This window comes from Pogona vitticeps, chromosome 4 (genome assembly GCF_051106095.1).
Source record: "Pogona vitticeps strain Pit_001003342236 chromosome 4, PviZW2.1, whole genome shotgun sequence".
NCBI lineage: Eukaryota > Metazoa > Chordata > Lepidosauria > Squamata > Agamidae > Pogona > Pogona vitticeps.
The window spans coordinates 77558266-77579736 of NC_135786.1; the positions used below are offsets into that span (position 1 = coordinate 77558266).

At 41.3% G+C, this 21471-nt stretch overlaps 1 protein-coding gene across 4 annotated transcripts in view; it reads right to left on the minus strand.

The window, feature by feature from the left end:
• Positions 1 to 1401: 1401 nt before the first annotated feature.
• The window catches only part of GNG12 (G protein subunit gamma 12), a 57195-nt gene continuing 37125 nt past the window's right edge, over positions 1402 to 21471 (minus strand). For all 4 annotated transcript variants that reach the window (XM_072997792.2, XM_072997790.2, XM_072997791.2 and 1 more), the window contains 2 exons: positions 7723 to 7840; positions 1402 to 6746 (listed from right to left, as the gene is read on the minus strand). In XM_072997792.2, the coding sequence (XP_072853893.1) occupies positions 6621 to 6746; positions 7723 to 7824 (228 nt within the window). In that variant the 5' untranslated portion in view covers positions 7825 to 7840 and the 3' untranslated portion in view covers positions 1402 to 6620. The remainder of the gene's footprint in view (positions 6747 to 7722; positions 7841 to 21471) is intronic.

The window sequence follows — 21471 nt, forward strand, 5'->3', positions numbered from 1 at the left end:
GTAAATTGAGTCCCCAGCTCATGGTGTGTGTGCGTGCACAATGTGTAGCCTGCATTATTAAATTGTAAACCACCCAGAGAGTGCTTTAAGTGCTATGGGCCAGTATAAAGGTAAAGGTAAAGGTTCCCCTTGACAATTTGTCCAGTCGTGTCTGACTCTAGGGGGCAATGCTCATCTCAGTTTCCAACCAAGAGAGCTACTGTTTTGTCCAAAGACAATCTTCCGTGGTCAAGTGGCCAGCATGACTAGACACGGAACGCTGTTACCTTCCCACCGAGGTGGTACTGTACCTATTTATTTACTCACATTTACATGCTTTCAAACTGCTAGGTTGGCAGGAGCTGGAACTAGCGATGGGAGTTCACTCCGTCGCGTGGATTTGATCTTACAACTGCAGTTCTGACCTTGCAGCACAGAGGCAGTTTAACCCGCAGCGCCACCACATCTCTAAGATGGGCCAGTATGATAGTAGGCATCCTTCAGTCTCGAAAGACTATGGTAGCGTGCTCTGTATGGAGGACTTGGAAGAGTGTCTAGTGTGGCTGAGGAGACCAATTCGAGAGTTACAATCTCTTCCACACTGAAGACAAATCCAATCTGTCCCCTGTCCAGCTCCCTGGTTTTGCTTCCTTTGTGACTTCCTCTTTGCCTCGGCCTGCTGGACAAGGGTCTCTTCAAATTGGGAGAGGCCGTGATGTACCGCCTGCCTCCAGGCTGAACGATCAGATGTCAGTTTCCCATCTGTTGAGGTCTATTCCTAAGGCCTTCAGATCCCACTTGCAGATATCCTTGTATCGCAGCTGTGGTCTCCCTTTGGGGTGATTTCCCTGCACTAATTCTCCATATAGGATATCCTTTGGAATCCGACCATCAGCCATTCTCACAACGTGCCCAAGCCAGCGTAGACGTCGCTGTTTCAGTAATGTATGCATGCTGAAAATTCCAGCTCGTTCTAGGACTACTCTATTTGGAACTCTGTCCTGCCAGGTGATACCAAAAATCCGTCGGAGGCAACACATATGGAAGGTGTTCAGCTTCCTCTCCTGCCGGGCACAAAGTGTCCAGGACTCACTGCAGTACAGGAGTGTGCTCAGGACACAGGCTCTATAGACCTGGATCTTGGTATGTGTTGTCAGTTTCTTACTGAGCCATACTAAGCAGCATATAGTGCATGTGGAACACACATGCTTCTGCCTGTGTTTAATGGCTTTCTAGAAGGAATGGCATTAGATCAACAATGCCCATTATACAGGTACCACCATGATAAATATGCAAACTTTGATATGTTTTTACATTTGACACTTCAGTGACTGAACCCAATGAAAGCAATGTAAGAAAGAATAACAATCTTCTTTTTTATACATCAGTCAACCATATTACAATGAAGAGCAGAAACCAGTATCAAAAGAAGTGATATTTAATTAAAGTGATTTTTTTTAAAATCTATGGTACTAAATTAGCTGTGAACAGGAATTTTAATTACATTTGTGTAAACCTCTCCCACGGCTAGAAGAAGCCAGCTTTCAATAAAAATAATAGCATGTGCTGATGCACAATGTATGCCATCTTATTACAGACAGAATGCTTGTGAACGCAAAAACAAGTTAGCATTATTTTTAAAATGTACATATTCTTTTCTGCTGGGAAATGCAAGTCGTATTATTCTTGCAGACCTAAGATTACAATGATAATACAAAATGATACTGCAAAAGCAATTTAAAAGAAAACCCAGAGCACAAGTGCGTATAGTAAGAAGAAAGCAGGATATAATTTCTTTAAAGAACACAAAGCATCTTCGGGAATATTATTTTACTTCTGAGGCATTTCTAATCAAAGCACCAAGACATGGTATAGTGATACAGTTGCTGAAAATTCTTGTTAAATATCATAGTCTTAATTTTAGAACCTCACAGTGGTCTAGCAGTTATTATTTTGGATGACTCAGTTTTCCATATGAAATTCTACTGCAGCCTCCTCTCTGTGCTGGCTGTGTGGCCATGGGAGTTGTAGTCCAATAGACCTGGAGTGCAAGAGCAACGGGAAGGCTGTTCTCTTGGGTGCTGTCATCTAAGCACCACTGCTGTATCACTTCCATTTAAGTCTCAGTGAAACAGAGAACAGGAAACAGGGCTGCGTATAAAGGCAGTACTTTTTATGGTTCCCTGGATGATTATACACTACAAGGTCAGATTTACATACAAAAATGAATGTAGGCCTATATTGATTCTTCTAAAGGACAGTACTTTATGGAAGGCTGGAAAAAGGTGGCAATGCCTTTAGCAGTCACCTAACAATCTGCTGGACAGGATCCAAAGCATCTAGTAGTATTTTGATGTTGAATTTCCAGTTGATGGAACTGTTAATTGGCACGTGCTATGATAGACAATTGATATAATGTAAGTCAAAACAGAAACTAAACAGGGCCAGGGTCTCAGCCTAGTAAAACTCAAAAGGCATTTCTGAATGCAAAGTTGGCACAATTTTCAGTTGATTAAAATTAAGTCCCTGCAGTTTACAACATGGTATTTTCAATACTCTCCTTCACTTAGTAAAGTACATATGTGTGATCAGAATCTAAAGCACTGCTGGTGAAAATATTAGTTTGGATCCAAAGCACCTTAAGCAGAAGTAAAATTATTAGTGTTGTTCTGCAAGCACTAGCAGAATACATAACAGAGTCTTCTAACAGGCAAATTTTGTAGCAGTTCTTGTGCTTCCTCTTCCACAACCAGAATAAAATGTCTGGATATGTCCTGCTATCCCATACATGTTTACTCAGAAGCAGATCCTACTATCTTCAATGGTGCTTACTTCCTAGTAAATACATTCAGGACTGAAGCTTTGCAATCTGTTCAGAATTATGTACAGAATGTACAGGATTTGGGGGGCAACTCTTTAGCAACGAGACATCAAACAATTGTCCCATGAGCAGAAAACACCTTCTACCCCATATGTAAGGGCATCTTTGGATCTAACTCATTTTGTCCTGCTGGAACACATAACCATGAAAAACACATAAGAATGTTTTTAAAAGACACTTAGGGGTCATGATAGCATTGGTGTATCAATAAAAATTAAACAAAAGACCCAAGCTCTAAAGCCTTACACCTCCAACCATATTTCAGGGCAGAGGTGCACATAATTGTGGGTTTGGACAATCTCTCCCAGAATTCTCCAGGAAGCATGGCCAGTGACCACTACATCTGGGGAACGCAGTGAACTGTCCAAAAATGTAAGAAGCCACACACCTCTACTTCAGGACATCTCAGGAAAGGAAATGAGAGGGAGATAGATTAACAGACATCAGAAACAATATTGGGCAGTGCAACCTCCAAGGACCTTCCTTTCCTTCCTTCAATTCTTATTACCCAAGTTGCCATACCCTGATGACTGGCTTTAACAATAGGTATGCAATGTCAAACCTATTCTTCAGTAATCTGAAGAAACCTATTTAAGACGGCTCTGCTTGCATCAGGACATTAAGCTGAAGACTAACTGCAAGGTTTCAGGATATGATCTACTAATCAGCAGTAGAAGGTAGGGAGCAACATGCCCAGCTTACGGCAATTGAGTGTTAGAATGTATAATCCATTAAAGAACACACAGCAGCATTTGCTGGTGATATGTAGTGTATGCAACAATTTAAATGCCTTACACATAAAAGTTTATATATTTTAATTCAGTGTTTTTTTTAAAGATCAGTCCTTGAAACAGCGTATTCATTTTTATATGAAAGTACCACACAGATGACTGCATCAAGAACTAGACTATAGAAAATAGCATTAATTTGATGAGGAAAGGTAGTTCTAAAAGCAAGAAAGTTCTAATTCTTGAAAAAGCAGGTCTGTGAATAGAAGCTTTGATGGCTTCATGGTGGCGAAGCAGAGAAAGGATCCTTAGGAGCAAGGATCTTAAGAGCAAAAATGCAGATTTTTAAAAAGAACCCAGCACCTTATTTTTAAACTCTCAGGCAATTGGGTACTAGGGATTTTTCTTGTTTTGGGGCAAGCACAAGAAACACCCTTGGCTGCTTTGCCTACACAGGCTCACCTCATTCAAAGACTTATTGAGACAAGAGCCAGTTCTGATCCCAGAGGAGTACAATACTCCCATGATGTGTTCATTTAGATACGGCTTCTGTGCTTTTTTTTTGTGCGGTCCCAGCAGAGCAACACTTATCGCTATGTGAATTTACCACTTTTAAAAATCTGGTGAAGACAACTGTCTGGTGATTAGTGTGTGCTAAACTACCATTAACCAATAGATTTCTTGATTTGGTTACCGCATCCGGATTCAGCACAATCCCAGATTCTCGTATTTGGCAAGTTATTATCTGGACGCACACTGAACTGGTAAGACTGAATCAATGCACACACAGCTACAGAAAATGCAAATCAATCTGTGTTCCTGTTACAATGTACTGTACTGTAGTAAGGATTCTATGAATCAGCCTTCAGAAAAGTAAGTTTCTATATCTTATAATAATCAACAGCTGCCCAGTATCTTAAAACAACACAAAGGAAATCAGCAGTTTCAGAGTACCACATTAAGTATGGTCTTCGGGAAGCAACATTCATAGGAACGTTTAAACTATCAGAAGGGAAAGCCCTTCCTTGCCTGGTTCCAAATATTCCATTTTTTAGTCCGTGAACAAAAATATCTCCGGAGAGCAGCTGGAATAAGGATATTTACCATCAAATTAATATTTACCATCAAATTAATCAGTATCCTTAACAAATGAACTAACACTATGAGAGAACAGACTGACATAGGGGAAGCAGAATCCGTGTGAGAGTTTCTAATGTGCTGTTTCCAAAGCTGCCATTTGAAAATTATTCTAATTATAAAAAGAAAATCTGATGATGTCAAAACCCCCCACTAAAACTATGTTTTTTCTTACATCTGAGCAATTTATAGTTTAGTTTTTTGAAACACTATTAGGGAAATAAAACTGGACCCAAAGAAAAGATAAACAAATAAAAATAAAAATCAGATGTGCCTGTTTAATCTTAATGCTATAACATGAAGACAGATCTCCACAAGAGCTTGATCCTATGGTTTCAGGTTACAGAGGGCCTGTGAGCAGGTCAGGAACCTTGGTTTGTTGGCTTGCAAACCACCATCTCAGTGAAGTCGCAATGAAGCCACATATTCTGGGTTGGCCTTGGTTTGACCCCTCACGATACAGACACAACTGCTATTTGTTTAAAGGGGAAAACTTAGCTTTTCTCAGTAAGGGAGCTTTAAATTACCTGAAAACATTCTGGACATTATGAGTGGAAACACCAATGGCTGACTTTGCATTTTGTATCACTAGGTCTCCCCCACAAATCTAGTCACCAATCCCGCAACTCTTATATGTGGAGCAATCCGAGATGTCGTCTCAGGGAATAAACGCCAGGCAATGTAACTGTAGAGCTATGACAGACCACAATTTAGAGAAAAAAACATCGGCAACATTAAAGGACTGGTAATAAATGGAATATAGATACATACTAGTGGTTTAAGTCAATACTAGTTCTTTTCATTCAGTATTTCATTAATACCTGACATGAACACAAATATTTTAATAAAGTTTACACGTTTCAGAGATTAACTGTTGACCACTGTTTCCAATCCTTCAAGCACTGCCCCAGCACAACCTGGCTTTAGGCAGAAGTAATAGCATTATGGATTGCACCAAGAGTCTCTTGTTCCTCTTAAACATTGTTTGGCATCTGTAAAATGTGAGCATAGCAGGCAAAGTTAAGAAGAGCCTGCATGCTTCCAAAAAGCAGGTTTGTAGGAACTGTGTAGGGAAGGGAAGGGACAGACTCTGGAAAGTTCTAAGGGAATGAAAGACAATTCAGTTCTAGAATCTATGTGTCATTTAGTACAGTCTAAGATTCAAAGGAAATATGAGAAAGGTAGAAATCCAAGGGTATAAGCCAAAGGCCACCTTTCAAAATTATTTTGAGATCAAGAATTTGTACTACGTTTATGTTTACAGGCTCTTAAGTCACTGTAAAAAGCTTAAGACATACTTGATGGTAAAGGCATGAACTGCAGAAGTTTATCAATAAATGCAGCAATTAACTCAGAAAGGCGCACGTAAAGAAAGCACTTTGGAATGTGTGCATACACCTAAAACAAACAAACATACACTCCCTACATACAGACACCAATTACATACACAAGGATATACACTAATATAAAATCAAAATAAGTGATCTTGATTAGAACTCTACGTTTTTTGTCTGCCTCACTATTCTGTAAATGAAGCTCAGGCAACTTTGGTCTTGATTGTTCAACCTAACACCTGGAACTGTGAACACGCATTGCACTTTGAAATAAAACCCCAACCCAACCCAACAATCCCAAAAAATGCCAACAGCATCCAATTCCCAACTATACTCTCAGAACCATTCTGTTTTACAAGAAGTAGCCTGAGAAACTTGCATTCTCACTTAGAATGCTAAAAAGAAAAGGAACTTTTTAGAAAACTTCATTTAGACACAGCATGTGAATGAGCTGCTGTTTTATGCAGCTGGTACCAGGTGATCTTCAGGTTACTTCTCTATGAATCTTCTTGGTTGGTTTTGCAGGAGGGGGGGTGTCTTGAAGGCATCTTTGCTTCTTGCCTATAAGATAGTACAGGTCTTTTTATCCTTGAAGGGGTTTTCCGAAGCAGGTATACCCATTAGTAAAGGATCCTTCCTGGCATGTTCCTCGCAGTAGCACATTAGATCTGCAGATGCCTTGGACACCTGAAAGAGGGAAAGGGAGGGAAGTGGGGTTTCAGATTTGTAAATATACCAGATTCATTTCCAAAAAGGTAAGCAGGATGAGTAATACGAGTTTTACATAATGATTTCATTATTCATTTCACTGGAAGTCTGGATGAGTACTTATAAACATTAATATAGCCCAGTGTGGTGTGTAGTGGATAGAGTGAAAGACTAGGACTCTGGAGAACAGGGTTTGAATTTCCACTTGGCCATGGAAACTCACCAGGGGAGTGAAACTGGTAAAGCCACTCCTTAAATATCTCACTAACATTGAAAATCCTGTGAGGACCATTATAAGTTGGTTCCATCTTGACAGCACGTAACAGCACAGTAGGTATGGGTGAAGAATATAAACCTGCTACAATCCTGAGGAAAGTCTTCCTCTGAAAGTGGGATTTTTTTGGGGGGTGAAGTATCCAAGCTGCATATTAGATGCATGAACCCTAGCTCATTTTAACCTTATCTTTTCATTAATTTCTTTTCTTTTTCAAAAATCTATTTTGTTTCTCATGAGCACGTGGGCAAAGCTGGAGAGAAGGTGACTCGTGTGCAATGGTATATCTTGCACTATAAAAACAGGGAAAATGTTTAAATAAAACAGTAGATGAAATCTACTAGTAAGTCACAATTAGAGTAGTCCCATTGAATCAACAGAACTTACACAGTAGTTGAATCATGAAATTCCTACTTGCACTCTACGGGTTCTAACTGTGACTACTAGACTTAAGGCAATGTGTGAAATAACCTGTTGATAGCCAGGCATTATGGAGGATGTATCCCAACGTATCTGGAGGACTCCAGGTTACCTAGTCTTGCTGTAAAGAGGCACCTAAGAATGTCTGAAAGAATCACCTTGGAAATATATCTTTTTTTTTTAAAGCAGGAGTTTTAGATAAATGTAAATGCTTCGCTTTGAGTAATGATCACATAATACAATAAAACAAGCCCTTCTTACCTTTATTCTTTCTATAGATGCTTCTATTCTCAACTGCTGGACAGTTCTTCTGGCCTGAGCTATGTTGTTTGTGGTGCCAGATGTTTTGCTAGACATCTTCATTGAGTTCTTCCAAACACTGTCAAAAAAGCCAAATGATTATTTTTATGGTTGCTCAATCCACCCCAAAACATATAGGCATAAAATTATTTCAAGGAAAACAGCTATTGCATTTTATAACCATGGTCTCGCTTGCTCATTTTCAAATACGTTCCAAAGACAATAAAGGAGAAAAAAAAATTTCATGACCCCCCACCTATTCCAAAACTCCAACCCCCCCAAAAAAACCATAATAGTCATAAATTACGCACACTAGTAGCAAGAGTTTTTTTTAGTAATTATTCCTCTAGATATTTATGATGATGAGTGTGCAGGTTCTATCCTCACCTCTTCCAGCAAAGGATCAAAAATAGGCAGAAATATTTAGACCAAGGCATTACTATTTAGCACAGTTTAGAATAAGCAGGTGTGGTAGCCAGTGGGACTGGCTAAACAAATCACGACAAAGGCTTCTTGCTGTGACCTATTTGGATCAGGACTTTGGACCATTAAGAGCAATGAGGAAAAGGTCTTGGTTGGGATGTTAAGACTAAATAAACCACAGATAAAGCCCTGTCCCCCAATCTTCCTATAAGAAACAACCAAACAGAAGTAAAGAGATCGCCCTACTGTCTAAGAGAGAATCAGAAGCAATAAAAGTCTCAAAATATATTAAATCCCCTTTCTTTGACAACTGAAATGGCACCACCTTGTTTATCACTTCTGTGTTTAATCCGACTCTACATCTCGGGAAGAGAGTTCTAAAAAGTTGCTGCATCACAGGATTTCAACATGACTGGATGCCTTCCAACAAAGTGCTATAATGACTTTGTTCATCATGCTCAGCCAAGGATTGGCCAGAGCAGCACATCACAGTTTTGCTGGAATGGCTCTTTAGCTTCTGTGATGTCACATGATGTCCTATAGTACAACGCATAAATAGATTTCAGGGTTATGCCTGAAGCACTGCCAGAACATGTGTTCACAACCATGTTTTGTTGTATCCAAACCTGATGAAGCAATAGGCAAGATTTTTGTAAGCAAGCAAATAAAGCAACTATAGCAGGGTCATTTTTTAAAATAGAGCAATTCTTTATTGTTTTGTTTTTTATTTAATTTGTTTAAAAATATTTTTAAATCATACCAACATAAGAACATTTCATGACACATAACAACAAAATCCCTACACACACTGAGCCATACTTGATTCTGACGAGAAAACAACATGGCTACTGTTGAACTGCAGCATAAATAAATGATCAGCCTAAGATTCTTCTCAAGCTAGTTATTTTCAAAATTTTGCAAACCTTAACAGTAAACCATCTACCACAAAGGCCTTGAAAAGCATTTCATCACCATATCCGTGATAGTACAAACTGTTCTGTCTGGTTTTCAGTAACATGTACTACATGTTGAATGTTGTAAAGTTACGAAAATTTAGAACAATCTCTAGAGATTAAGGTTTTAATACACCATGTCCATCTCAGTCAAGGGAGACCACAAAAGCAAATAGAAAACCTCTGCTATCTTAAACTTGAAATGCTTTTGACATCTTACTCCCAGTGTTTATTTCCTTTACAAGACTGACATACTACATGCTCCCAAATTTAATTACATATACATTTGTAATAACAGTATCCATCCAATAGACAATATTCATTTCTTACTAATGAGCACCTTCCAAGTTTCAGGAACACCTCTGCAGATGATATAGCTAGAGGTAACAAGAAAGGAACTGATTTATACTGTGCATCATTAATGCATATCTTACATAAGCTAGAATGCTAGTCTATTTGCCAATCAAATATAAGCTCTCTTAACCCTATACTATGCATGAGACTTCTATTTTTTATTGCAACTACACTACCAGAATTCACCAGGAATTTCCCTGGGGCAGAATCCTGGGAGATGCTGCCCCAAAACAACAGTTTAAAGAGGAGATTTTCTCATCTCCATGAGAGCCTTCATCATCATTATACTGGACTTTCAGGAAGGAAACCACTTCCAGTGGTGCCTGGGAGAGTTATAAGAATTCATGGGAGTTTCAAGGGAACATTAGATGGGTAGGGTTTTTTTAAAGCTCCCTCTATAGAGCCTAACAGGCAGTGAGACTACCTATCCCATGCTTCCCTGAGATTCCAGAAACCCTTGTATAACACCCAGACACCACCAGGAACATTTCCTTTCTTCCTGAAAGGTTAATATAATGGTAATAGAATACCACACTGAGATGAGAAAAGCCTTTCTTTAAATTACTGCTTTTGGACTGCGGCTCCAGGATTCTACCTGGGGAAATTTCAGGTGAATTCTGGCAATTGCAATCAAAGAGAAATGAACTTCTATCCCTACCATGTACCAATTATACACGAAGTACCTAACAGCATGAATTTATCCGAAGAACTGCAGTATCAATTTCCTGATAAATGTTGCACAAGATACATACCTACTACTCTTGCTTAATGCAAAACTTTGTCCTTTCTTTCAAAAAAAGCAAACTTCCTAGTTCTTGCAGGTTTTTAGTTCCTATCAAAAATGATGAGGTCACTGAGTCAGAGAAGCTTACTAATTCAATCAAAACTGATGAACCATTTCTGAGTCTTGTGTGGTTTCTGATCCAGATTCATCATCATGATTTTATTGGTCTGAATTAGGATTCTAAATACGGAAGCTGATCAGTACCAGTGTATCCCAGCTGGTTGTGCAATGTGGCAGTCATCAATAAAGTGAATACCTGCAGGAAATAGGTCTGTGAAGGCCAGGAGGACGAGAGTGCGCCGTCTCCTCCAGAAAACAAGGATGTAAAGGGGAAGGAACGAGAGCGGGAGATGTTAAAGACAAAGGGAGACGAAGAAAGGGTTAAGACAGAGGTCTGTCTCTTTGAGGAAGGGAAAGGAAAATAGGAGGAGCAAATGATCAACGTGGGCGGAGGATCTAAAGGTGGGAACAGGTGCGTGGGACTTCTACAGTATATCGAGATCAGTAAGAAAGAAGAGGAGGAGGAGAAGAGTGACCATGTGAGCAACCTATTAAGAGACTTCCCAAACCTGAAGGTGGGGGGTTTGTTACCTGATCCATCGCCTGAAAGAGGAGGAGTGACCATTAAGGAGATGTCTGAATGGGCCATGGTAGTTTACCCTAGGGGATAAGGTCCCTGGAAGAAGGTGGTACATCCAGACCCCACTTTCAACAAGCCACCCCAGAGGGGGATTGGGCCCGCCACCCGTGTTGTGGCACCATATGCACGGTAAGGAGCACCCCGCTGAGGAAGCCCACCGACAAGAAGTGCTTTGGCCCAGCACCCCAATATTGAGAAGGGACATTAACTCTGATAATGTTATGCGTTTTGATAGTCAGTTGAATGATTGGGACTCGTTTATCTCCACTGAAGTTGTCACTGACACACCTTTGTTAAACATGAATAAAGTTAGTGATGGTTTAAATGATACGTCTACTTCAATTTCCACGCCAATTTCGGGACCGCCTAAGAATTTCAACGAACCTTTTGACAAGGTCCAAAAGGCACGTAGGAAATTAGCAGAACAACAGTGGGGCTTCATAACAAAAGCTACAGAGAAGTACATGGCCAGCCTAAACTACAAGAAAGAAGATCTAGAAAGCAGACATCTAAAACCTTTGGTAAGAAAATGTATTCAATAGACTGGATTCACCCTTGCTAGCTATTATTGTTATCAGATCCCAGCAAAGGACTGTGCCAGACAGTACGCTGTGTCATCATTCCAGCTTCCAGGCAGACAGCTCAAGTCTGACCCTCCCTACTAAACAAATACGTCTGGAGGATGAGATGGGCAAGAATGTACTTAGTATATCATAGGAATTTATTTCCAAGGGGGAAAGGGTACATTTTCAATTTGTTCTGTCATTAGGAAGTGTAATATAAAACCTCATTTAATTAACACATTCAGCTCAGAAGAGGGGTGCACATTTTTTAATGATATCGAAGGATATTTTCCCTCAGGGATAGTCTGTTGAGGGGCCATATACCAATGGTTGGTATGCTAGCATTAGTGAGGACTGAAACCAGTAGTGGTTTTAGCCAGAGGAGGGACATCCATTTTCTCCTTCCCTCTCTCCCTCAAGACCATTGTTGAAAAAGCCCTCCTTGTATTCCACAATATGAATAATTACTGACCTGTCTCTAATATTCCATACAGTTTCTCAGCTTCAGAGACTTCTGGATGAGACAGATTATCTAGATCCATTTCAATCTGAATTCAGGCCTGGTTATGGAACGGAGACTGCTCTGGTCACCTTTGGTGGATGACCTAAGCTGGGAACTGGATAAGGAGAGTGTGTCCCTGTTGGTTCTGCTGGACCTTTCAGTGACCTTTTGATACCACCGACCATGGTATCATTCTGGCCCTTCTCTCTGGGATGGGACTTGGAGGCACAGTTTTATAATGGCTGCAGTCCCTACTGGAGGAGAGAACTCAAAAGGTGGTGCTGGGAGAATCCTGTTTGACACCCTGGCCAATGGCCTGCAGGGCCCCTCAGGGTTCTGTTTTGTCTTCCATGTTATTTAACATCTATAGGAAAGTGCTGGAAGAGGTTATCCAGAGTTTTGGGTTCAGCGTCACCAGTACGTGGATGACACCCAACTCTATCTTTCCTGAAACGTAAACTTAATTCAGAGAAGCCAGAAGTGCTCTTGGTCAGTTGAAAGGCAGTTCAGGGAGGAGGGATGCAGCCTGTACTGGATGGGTTTTCACTCCCTCTAAAAACACAGGTGTGCAGTTTGGAGGTGCTCCTGAATTTGTCTCTCAGCCTTGGATGCCCAGGTACAATTAGAACTAGTGTGCCAGCTGCATCAGTTCCTGGAGAGGACTGGCCATGGTGACACATGCCTTTACTTACATCCTAGACTGATTATTATTATGTGCACTATGTGGGGCTGTCTCTGGAATGTGTTTAGAAACTGCAGCAAGTCCAAAATGCAGTAACCAGGTTGCTAAAGGGATCATATTACTCACCTGCTACGGCAGCTTCACTGGCTGCCAATCCATTTCTGGGCTCAATTTAAGGTGTTGATTCCAACCTATAAAGTCCTACTAAACAGCTTGGGCTCACCTATCTCAAGGACAGCATTTCCCTTTGTGAGCCTGCTCAAGTGTTAAGATCATCAGGAAAGGCCTTTCTCTCAGTCCGACTGTCTTCACAGGTGGGTTTGGTGGGGACAGGGGAGAGGGCCTTCTCTGTTGCTACTCCCAGACTTTGGAACTCTCTCCCACAGGAGGCTAGGCTAGCCCCATCTTTATTGTCCTTCCACAAGTAGGCAAAGCCATTTAATGATGTAAGTCACTATGGGTACTTTTTAAGGAGAAAGGTGGGTGAGAGGGAGAGATAGAGAAAAAAGAGAAAGTGGAGAGTCAGCTGTTCCCTCAACAAGAGACACCCACGTGTGATGAAGTTGTGAGGGTGAAAGAGATATTAGGAAATAAAGGGCTGAAGGAAGAGGAAGAGACCAGGAAGGAAATGAAGGAGAGAGAGGAAAAGATTGAGGTTTGCTTAGTAGAGGAGAAAGAGAGAGGGAGTGAGGGAGTTAATTTTACCCATATTGGAGGAAGGTATAAAAGATCAGAGTGGGACAATTTAGAATATTGGCAACATTAGAAAAGGGAGAGGAAAAAGGAGAAAGAGAAAGAAGCCGAATATAATAGAATGAGAGGATTGTTAGAAGATTTCCCAGTATAAAGACTGGAGGATCGTTACCAGATCCTGACACCTCCAAAGGAAACAAGTCACGCGTAGACTCTCTAGAATCGACAGTAGTGGTGTATCCATGAGGACAAGGTCGTTAGAAGAAGGTGGTATGACCAGACTCCTCGTTCAACAGTCCACCACCGGAGGGCGACTGGGCCAGACACCCCTGCTGTGGGACCATCTGCATGGTGAGAAGTACACCCCTGAGGAAGCCGATCATGATTGTGAACGGTTTGGACCAACCCCTTCATAAATCATATCAATTCAAAGTCAAATTTGTTGTCTCCTTAATATGGACTGGGGACGTGGTGGTGCTGTGGGTTAAAACGCAGAAGCCTCTGTGATGTAAGGTCTGTAGATCTTCAGCTGTAAGATCAAATCCACGTGACAGAGTGAGCGCCCGTCGCTTGTCCCAGCTTCTGCCACCCTAGCAGTTTGAAAGCATACAAATGCGAGTAGATAAATAGGGACCACTTCAGTGGGAAGGTAACAACATTCCGTGTCTAAGTTGCAATGGCCATGTGACCACAGAAGATTGTCTTCGGACAAACGCTGGCTCTATGGCTTGGAAACGGGGATGAGCACCACCCCCTAGAGTTGAACACGACTGGACAAAAATTGTCAAGGGGAACCTTTACCTTTATCAATATGGACAGTTGCCTGATATGAGTTTATTAGAACTGGTAGAGGTGATCGTTGATGCACCTGATGTTAAGTTCAATAAAAATGTTGATGTTCAAAAAGAGATTCCCTCATTATTTCCCGCCAAAAGAGAGAAACTGCTCCAGATATATGAAGAACCCAACCACAGTGTTGTAAAATTATTTTAAATAAATACATAAAGAATACAGTACATTTGGACTACACCGTTTGCTTCAGCTAAAGAGAGAGGGGCAGACATTCACTGATTTTTTTTTAAAAAGCTATAAATCAGTGAAGAATGCATAATATCTGCCATAAAACAAGGAAAGAGGGAAGAATGATAAAATTTAGCATTGGTTAGTATTAAGAGATTTTTCTAGTGTGCCAAACACATGACTTCCACAAAATGAGAGGAGTGCATGAAGTTCACAGCCTAAAAAAAACCTCTAGAGAACAAGATCACATTTCCTGTTGTGAAACTAAGTCAATAAAAGTCTGGATACTGGCTGCTTCATTCAAGATTATGTGCGTAATCAGTATGGTCTTCAAAAGACTGTTTACCAGCATTTACACAGCCCACTGCCAAAGCTCCTTGGACACTGTTCTTACAGGCAGCACCTGAACTGATGCGTCTGAAGTTCTACCAGTAACACAGTTAATCTGCTTTGCCTTTATTGCTGTCTAATAGTGACAGAAGACAAGAAGGATAACAAACACAAGCAGACAGTGACTGGATAACTATTTTTAAACATTTAGGAAAGAGAAAATGATCTCAAAGGGCAGAAAAATCAGGACATATGTCTATTTGTTACTTACCAAGCATTCTAAGGCTACAGAGTACAGTCGGTCAAAAGCTCTGCACTTCTGGGGCAACAGCTAACCGTGTACACCTCCTGGATCCACTGCTTTCTCCAAAACTGGCAAAGCCTGCTTTACTGTAGTCCCCACACACTTTAAGAATAATTTCTGGAGAGCTGGTAAAACCTCTGAAGCTCATGATTTTTGGGCTCCTGGGAGCTTCAGGAGAGAATGGGAGGAAGTCATAGTTCTGTTGGTGTTGGACACCAACGTAGAACACTGGCCTTTAATTCTAATTATTTCGACAGAACAAATGTAATTCTCCTATTTATTCTTAATGCACTTCTTTACTGACAGAGGCCTACACCACCTTCACCCAAAGATTCCAGAGTAATTTATAAAATTTAAGCTGTAATCCCATTACCCTCTGGGAAGGCAGTGCACAGGTAAATGCAGCAGCAGAGTCTGCTCCTGCTAGACCAGACCCACATTATGACTGTATAATAAATCAATAGGACTTTTATTGGATCATGATCACTTTTTTTAAAAAAAAATCAGTGTACAACTTTACATGATTACTAGAAAATATGAATCTAACACCCCATACTGCCAACTGAAACTATGCAATAAAAACTGTAGTGAATCACCCTGGTCAAAATTTTATATTGAACATGCTAAAGCATTCTAATTTTCCCTGTAATACTGCAATTATAAAAGTATCCTCTATCTTAAAAAAGGAAAAGAATAGATCCCAATGGAAGTCCTTTTGCCCTACAACATGAGCAAGCAGTTCTGAATTATTTATGCTAAACAAAAATCCTGTATAATTCAGAGCCCAATCTGTAAACTTTTTTACAAGCCAGTTTTGAATATTCAGTTAGTGACATGTCTCCAGGAAAGACAGAACAGAGTTTTAAAAAAATGAATGGAAATACATATATTTTAAATGTGCTTCTATTTTTTTCCTACTATTGCACCAGAGGCCATAATCCTGCTTAGTTTTTCCATGCACACATTGCCCCTCTGCACAGGCAGTTGTCACTTTTCATCAAATGCACAAGCGGTTTTCACTACCCTGATGCACATATATATGTCTTATTTCAAAAGGATATCCTCCAGCAATCTCTGGCTTGTGTAACTGCAAGCCAAAGGCTGCAGGAACGATCAGTGTGTGTGCCACCTAGAACAATTGCGCTCTGTAATTGCTAATGAGATTCTGCTGGTTTATAACTCTCCTACGTTAAAAATAATTACAGTGGGATTAATGTGAGGGCAAAAAACCCAATAACTGGCAACATAGATTCTGTAATGTAAAATCATGAACATTTAGCCACAGTTAAAAAATGAAAGGCACTGACATGTAGCTCTTTGTACTATGGTAAGCGAAGAATGATAATCTATATAGCACTGCATATATAACCATAAAGACTTTGCCACTGATCCCGCTGGCATGATACCATAGAATATTTACTTCCATGGCATCATTACAGTAACAGATGGAGAACTGTTAGTTTGTCAGTATGGCTAGAATCAGACTTTACACATACAGGCTAGAAAGAAGTCCCAGTATGTAGGGAAGCTCAGGGGCAGGGATTCCAAAGTCTGGGATTTAAATCCAACTGCTGGCCTCAACTAGAGTAGATTTACTGAATTAACCATTCAATGGTAAATAAATGTGTCGGCTCTACTTTGGAGAAGCAATTAGATTTAGGCAAAGGAGGCTTAATGAAGAGTACGATGCAGGCTATTAAAGTGATAAAGAACCTTAAAAAATGGTAAGTCAGACAGGAATTGGGGCAAGGAAGGGCTAATTAAAAGGAGATTCTGTACGAACTTGACAGCACTTTGCATCTAGCAGTATACACAATGGCGGAGAAAGGACTAGTACTAGGCATCCTTCAGTCTCGAGAGACTATGGTAACGTGCTCTGTATGGAGGACTCGGAACAGCGTCTAGCGTGGCTGAGAAGGCCAATTCAAGAGTGACAATCCCTTCCACACTGAAGACAAATACAATCTGTTCCCTGCCCAGCTCCCTGATTTGGCTGCTTTCGTGACTGCCTTTTTGCCTCAGCCTGCTGGACAAGGGTCTCTTCAAATTGGGAGAGGCCATGATGCAACGCCTGCCTCCAGGCTGAACGCTCAGATGTCAGGGTTTCCCATCTGTTGAGGTCCATTCCTTAAGGCCTTCAGATCCCATTTGCAGATGTCCTTGTATCGCATCTGTGGTCTCCCTCTGGGGCGATTTCCTTGCACTAATTCTCCATACAAGAGATCTTTTGAAATCCGACCATCAGCCATTCTCACATGCCCAAGCCAAAGTAGATGTTGCTGTTTCAGTAATGTATACATGGTAACAATTCCAGCTCATTCTAGGACTACTCTATTTGGAACTTTGTCCTGCCAGATGATACCAAAAATGCGTCGGAGACAACACATATAGAAGGTGTTCAGCTTCCTCTCCTGCCATGCACAAAGGGTCCAGGACTCAACTGCAGTCCAGGAGTGTGCTCAGGACATAGACTTTATAGACCTGGATCTTGGTATATGCCATCAGCTTATTATTAAGCCATAGTCTCTTTGTGAGTCTAGAGAACATGGTAGCTGCTTTGCCAATGTGTTTATTCAGCTCGACATCTAGGCAGAGAGTGTCAGAGATTGTTGAGCCAAGGTACACAAAGTCATGAACAACCCCCAATTCTTGCGTGGAGATGGTAATAGCGAGAGGTTAGTCCATGCCCTGGCCCATGACTTGTGTTTTCTTCAGGCTGATTGTTAGTCCAAAGTCTTGGCAGGCCTTGCTAAAATGATTCATGAGTTGTTGGAGGTCTTCAGCAGAGTGGGCAACAATGGCTGCATCATCGGCCCAAGAGGAAGTCCCGCATGCATTTCAGTTGGACTTTGGTCTTCGCTCTCAATCTAGAGAGATTGAAGAGCTTTCCGTCTGATCTAGTCCGGAGATAGACACCCTCGGTTGCAGTTCCAAAGGCATGCTTCAGCATGACAGCAAAAAAGATCCCAAAAAGTGTTGGTGCGAGGACACAGCCCTGTTTCACTCTGCTTCGGATGTCAAAGGGGTCTAATGTTGAGCCATCAAAAACTACAGTGCCCTTCATTCCCTCATGAAAGGACCTGATGATATTAAGTAGTCAAGGTGGACATCCAATCTTGGGAAGTATTTTAAAAAGGCCATCCCTGCTAATCAAATCAAAGGCCTTTGTGAGATCTATGAAGGCCACAAAGAGTGGCTGTTGTTGTTCCCTGCATTTCTCCTGCAACTGTCTGAGAGAGAATACCATGTCAGTAGTGGATCTATTAGCTTGAAATCCATGCTGTGATTCTGGATAGACTCTGTCTGCAAGCACCTGGAGTCTCTTCAGCACAATGCGGGCAAGCAGTTTCCCTACAACGCTGAGAAAAGAGATGCCACAGTAGTTATTGCAGTTGCCTCTGTCTCCTTTGTTCTTATACAATGTGAAAATGTTTGCATCCTTCATGTCCTGTAGTACTCCACCTTCGCTCCAGCAAAAATGAAAGACTTCATACAGTTCGGTGGTGATGATCTCTTTACAGCACTTCAGCACTTCAACAGGGATGTTATCCTTTCCAGGTGCCTTGCAGACAGAGGGAATCCAAGGCTGCTTTTATTTCTGCTAAAGTTGGTTCACTGTCCAACTCTTCCAAGATAGGCAGGCACTCAATATTATTTAATGCTTCTTCAGTTACTACATTCTCTTGGAATATAGCTCAGAGTAGTGCTGCACCCAGAGGTCCATCTGCTGTGATCGGTCCTGGAGGATTACACCTGTAGCAGACTTCAAGGGAGCAGATTTCTTCTGTATTGGACCTAAAGCCTGCGTGATGCTGTCATACATTCCTTTGATGTTACCTGTGTCCGCTGTTATCTGTATCTGAGAGCAGAGCTGAAGCCAATTATGGTTGGAACATCTCCTGGCAGCCTGTTGGACTTGGCTACAAGCAGCTCAAAGAGCTTGCAAGTTGTACTCGCTAGGACAGGCTTTGTATGCCGCTATAGCTCTTCTCTTATCCTCGATGGCTGGCATCAACTCCTCCGGATGGGCTTCGAACCAGTCAGCCGTCTTTTTGGTCTTCTTGCCAAATGTTGACAAGGCGGTGTTATACACAGCGTTCTTGAAATGTTCTGATTGTTCAGGTGCATTTGCTTCAGCTGGGCCTGGAAGGGTTTCCTCGAGCGCTTGGGCAAATTCCTCCACTTTTATTTGATCAAGAGTCTGGCTGATGTCAATACGTGGTCTTCCTTTTTCGTGTGATACAATCTCTTTGTTTGCAGTTTTACTCTACTACACATCAGGGAGTGATCAGTATTGCAATCAGCACTCTGGTAACTGTGTCTGATCATGATACTAGGAAGGCTAGAACGTCTAGTGAGGACCAAGTCGAGCTGATGCCAATGCTTCGATCTTGGATGTCTCCAGGAAACTCTGTGTTGAAGCTTCATATTAAAGAACGTGTTGATGACACAAAGACCATAATAACAGCAAAACTCCAGCAAGCATTGGACATTTCCATTCATCTTTCCAATGCCAAAACGGCCTAGACAAGTGGGCCAAGAATTGTCACCAGCATCAACTCTAGCATTAAAGTGTCCAAGAATGAAGAGTATGATGCAGACTATTAAAGTGATAAAGAACCTTAAAAATGGCAAGTCAGATAGGAACTGGGGCAAGGAAGGGCTAATTGAAAGGAGATTCTGTACGAAATTGACAGCACTTTGCATTTGGCAGTGTACACAATGGCAGAGAAAGGACTGCAAGGAAAACATGACAGGGTAGCTGAAGGGAAGAGAACATAGTAGACCATGATAAGAAAACCAGAACCTGAGAAAACAATGGGTAAGAGGAACACAATTGAAACTTAAAAGAGAGAGAGAAATCAAAGAGACAGTATAAATGAAGCTGGGCCAGTGATGTATGAAGGAATCAAGGGGACAGGCAACAGTGATTAATGTGCCTTGGGACTATGGACAAAAGAACTAGAGAATTCAGACCCTGATGGGTGAACTCTTCACCAGGGTCTTTGGGTGCAATTATACTTGGGCAACCAAGGGGGAACCACAGGACAAGATAAGTGAAGGTTGAATTCCATGGACTGAATGTGAACTCTTTAGATACAGATTTTTGGGTGCTATTTCTAAAAGAGCTTCCCTCTGTATGATTATATAGATTTTCAAAGTACAAATGATGTCACCTTGCAAAGGAAAGGCAAGACATCTGAAAGCAAGAGATATGACTCAACTACAGCTGGGAAACAGATTTGGTTTTCAGCAACAAGAAGTCCAAGAGCACATTCAAGCAAGCATTTGGATTTTGGCCAACAATAACGTAATGATCAGTGTGTGTGAGTTGTGAACCATCATTTTCTTCAAATACTCCTGTGAGCTGGGTCCTAGATTCCTTTTGTCACAGGATGTAGAATGCCAGGGGCAATGGTGGAGATGACACTGCCACCCACTCACCATCATTTGGCTGGCCTCTGCTACCACTAGCTGCTTGCCCTATTCCAATGCATGGCTGCTTCTTGGACAGCTATTGGGATCATGCCTGCTGAGGGAGTCTTATGGGAGGACCATGTGGGAGGGACAGAAAACTGACCATTTGTTTGCTTGCTTGTTTGTGCTACCCCTCTCACAATGCCTTGGTCTCTAAAGCCAGGCATTATCCCAACAGCAATCCAAGAAGCAGTCATGATACCTAGGGGAAGAAGAAGTGATTTAAAGAAAAAAAGGTATGTCTGTCCCCTGCTACTTTCCTCCTTTGCTTCTAGGTTTTAAGGCACCACAGAGGTAGGGACACAGACAGCAGGGGGGAGTGATTATATTCTTTGTTGCCAAAAGCATGCAAGTATACCTGGACAATTTCTTATCTATTACAATTCCTTGTCTATTGGATTTACATATCTCATTTACTGGGAATCACTTTTAAACAGAGAGGCCATTATGGCTTGGTCTTTGGAGGGGACCATGTGTAATTGGTATTGTTAATATCCCAATAGTTTCTTATACATTGGTGCCTCGGCTTACGAACATCTCCACTTGCGAACGTTCTGAATTACGAACAGTTCCGTTTGAAAAATGATGCTTTGACTTGCGAACGGAGCCTTGACTTACGAACGAAAAAAAGAAAAGAAAAGAAAACCTTTCCTGCCCTTTTTTGACCTAAGTTCTATCTTAGGTCAAGAGAAGAGAAAACAAAAAAATTCTCCCCCTAGTGGTAGAGTATGGATTAACTGGCTTTACATTAGTTCCTAGGGGAACTAATGCCTCTACTTACAAACAGCACCTCGACATACAAACGAAAAACAGCCTGAATGGATTAAATGGTTTTCAATACATTCGTATGGGAAACCTTGCCTCAACTTACGAACTTTTCGACGTACGAACGCCGTTCCAATACGGATTAAGTTCATAAGTCGAGGTACCACTGTACTGAAAGTTGCCTCTTTTCAAAGGCATTTCAATACGCAATGGAACTGT